The sequence below is a fragment of the Penaeus japonicus genome, unplaced genomic scaffold (genome assembly GCF_977035675.1).
Source record: "Penaeus japonicus unplaced genomic scaffold, GWHDUDI00000001_assembly GWHDUDI00000019, whole genome shotgun sequence".
In the NCBI taxonomy this organism is placed as follows: domain Eukaryota; kingdom Metazoa; phylum Arthropoda; class Malacostraca; order Decapoda; family Penaeidae; genus Penaeus; species Penaeus japonicus.
Genome location: NW_028234421.1, coordinates 21,771,098 through 21,773,597, shown reverse-complemented (window position 1 = coordinate 21,773,597; position 2,500 = coordinate 21,771,098). Strand labels below are relative to the sequence as shown.

The following is a 2,500-nucleotide window of genomic DNA, read 5'->3' as shown; positions in this document are numbered from 1 at the left end:
ATATATATATATATATACGTCTCCATATCCCTCTTCCACACTCATATACACACACAGACACACTCACACACTTACGGACACTCACACTCGCACTAATGCAAGAGTATAAAGTATTTTTGTTATTGTTTATAGAACTACGTCACACCATATCCTAAAAAGATGTGTGATGATTTGACCGTAAACTTTCGGACTCACTGGATAGCAGAAAAATTAAGGAAGTTTTAAATACTCTTTCAGTTTCTTCGACCTTGGCAACACTGTTCCTGTCCCCGTGTCCGTATCGTCGGGCGAGCGTGGCTGGCTGGGCGTGGCTAGGCTTTTAACTCTCTTATACCTATCACGTTATTCAAGAAATGACAAATATTTAAGACAAAATACATATTTTGGGGGCTCCTTCGTAAATATATTCAAGAGAAACCGTCGTAAGAGAATATATCTATCAGAGTTTTTCGCTAGAAAGAGAAAGATGGAACACCGAAATCAGCGTTTGCAAGACGACACACTCGGCTCACTTCGGCTAGTCACGTCGGGGGAAACTAAAATATATCGAGTGATCACGGAAATACCATTCCTCTCACATCAATTTGCTGATTTCATTTGTGAAAACTTGAACTACGAATCTAAAGAAAACAATGCGCTCGGTATATGTTATGTGGATGATTTTGTATACGTTTAGTCTTATATTATCACTCACTCGCTCATTCACTCATTCACTCACTCACTCATTCACTCTCTCACTCGCTCTCTTACACACACTAAATACGTCTTATGTACAATACAACTTTCTTACTCTCCCCTCTCTCTCTCTCTCCTCCCTCTTTCTTTTCTTCTTCTCTCCCTCCCTTCCTCCCTCCCTCTTCCTCCCCCTCCTCCTCCTCTTCCTCCTCCTCCCTCCCTCCTTCTGCCTCCCTCCCCTCCTCCTCCTTCTTCCCTCCCTCCTTCTCCCACTCCCCTCCTTCCCTATTTTCCTTCCTCCTGCAGAAGGCCACACAGAAGCGGAAGGCAGAGATTGAGGTGACGAGGAAATGCTCCAATTCGCAAGTTGGCTTGGCAATTGCAAGCTCGTTATCTTCCTGATCCGTTGGTTATTTTGCGCTTCCATTCGCTCGCAGTTTCTCAATGTTGCCTTTCTATGATACTGGTGTTGTTGTGAAGACTATTAGTATCGTTATTCATATTTTGTTACTACTACTACTACGTCTACTACTACATCTACTGCTACATCTACTACTACTACTACATCTACTACTATTACTACAACTACTACATCTACAGCTACTACATCTATTACTACAACTACAACTACTACTACATCTACTACTAATACTACTACATCTATTACTACTACAACTACTACATCTACAACTACTATTATGACATCTACTACTACTATTACTACATCTACTACTACTACTACGTCTACTACTACTACATCTACTACTACTACATCTACTACTACTATTACTACATCTACTACTACTACTACAACAACTACTACATCTACTACTACTACTACATCTACTACTACTATTACTACATCTACAACTATTACTACAACTATTACTTCTACAACTATTATCATCAGTACTACTACTACTATTACTGCTGTTACTATTACTACTACTGACATCATAATTACTGTGACTAATGCTTTCATCATCATTATGATTAATATCAGCATCATTGTATGTATACTTACTATCATTATTGTTATCATCATAATTATTTTTATTATCAGGTAGTGGTGGTAGTAGTAGTAGTAGCAACATTTTCATAACCGTTATCACTATCATTATCATTGCACTCATTATGATTACCATTATTGTCATTGATATCATAATCATCATCATTATTATCATCCTTATCATTAACATCATTATCACCATCATAATTATTACTGTTTAGTTATCTTAGTTCCCCATTTTTGCTGTTATCATTAATGTCATCATCAAATAATGAACAAAAACATTTCATTTGCAGCACAATATAAATTGCACAGACATGAATAATTCTGACATCTAATCAAAACATTATATACAAAACGTCGAGTATATATTTGCTATTTATAGACAATCAGCAAAGAAACATTTAACGTTAGTAAATTATGCTATAATAGTTAAATACAAATCAATTCATTATAGTGACAATCATTCCTAACAGAAAAAAAATCACAATGAATATATAAATAAATAAACTAAATACAACTTAGTAAACTGAATGAAGTTGTTTTTCCATTCATAAATCTGCATAAACTCAGGCTAACGAGTATCCTACTTACGCTTGACGTGTTACAGCTTCCGTCCTTCATTGAGGAATCTGGAGAGCTCTTTCCCGAAGAGGAGGAGGAAGAGGAGGAGTAGGAGGAGGAGGAGGAGGAAGAGGAGTCCGCCCTTCCAGCATCCAGTTTTCCAGGATCGAGTTGAGGGACGTGGCTTTTGCAGAAGAGCCTCGTGTCTTTGGAATCCAGCGGACTCCTGTAGAAGGTCTTGAGGGTGAGTCT

General features: G+C 37.7%; 1 protein-coding gene across 1 annotated transcript in view; it reads right to left on the bottom strand.

The window, feature by feature from the left end:
- LOC122263850 (uncharacterized) overlaps nucleotides 1–2,500 on the bottom strand; it is a 26,766-nt gene that overhangs the window by 22,075 nt on the left and 2,191 nt on the right. The window contains exon 1 of the mRNA XM_043032492.2: nucleotides 2,279–2,500. This exon is cut by the window's right edge and continues 2,191 nt beyond it. Within this exon, the coding sequence (XP_042888426.2) occupies nucleotides 2,279–2,500 (222 nt within the window). The remainder of the gene's footprint in view (nucleotides 1–2,278) is intronic.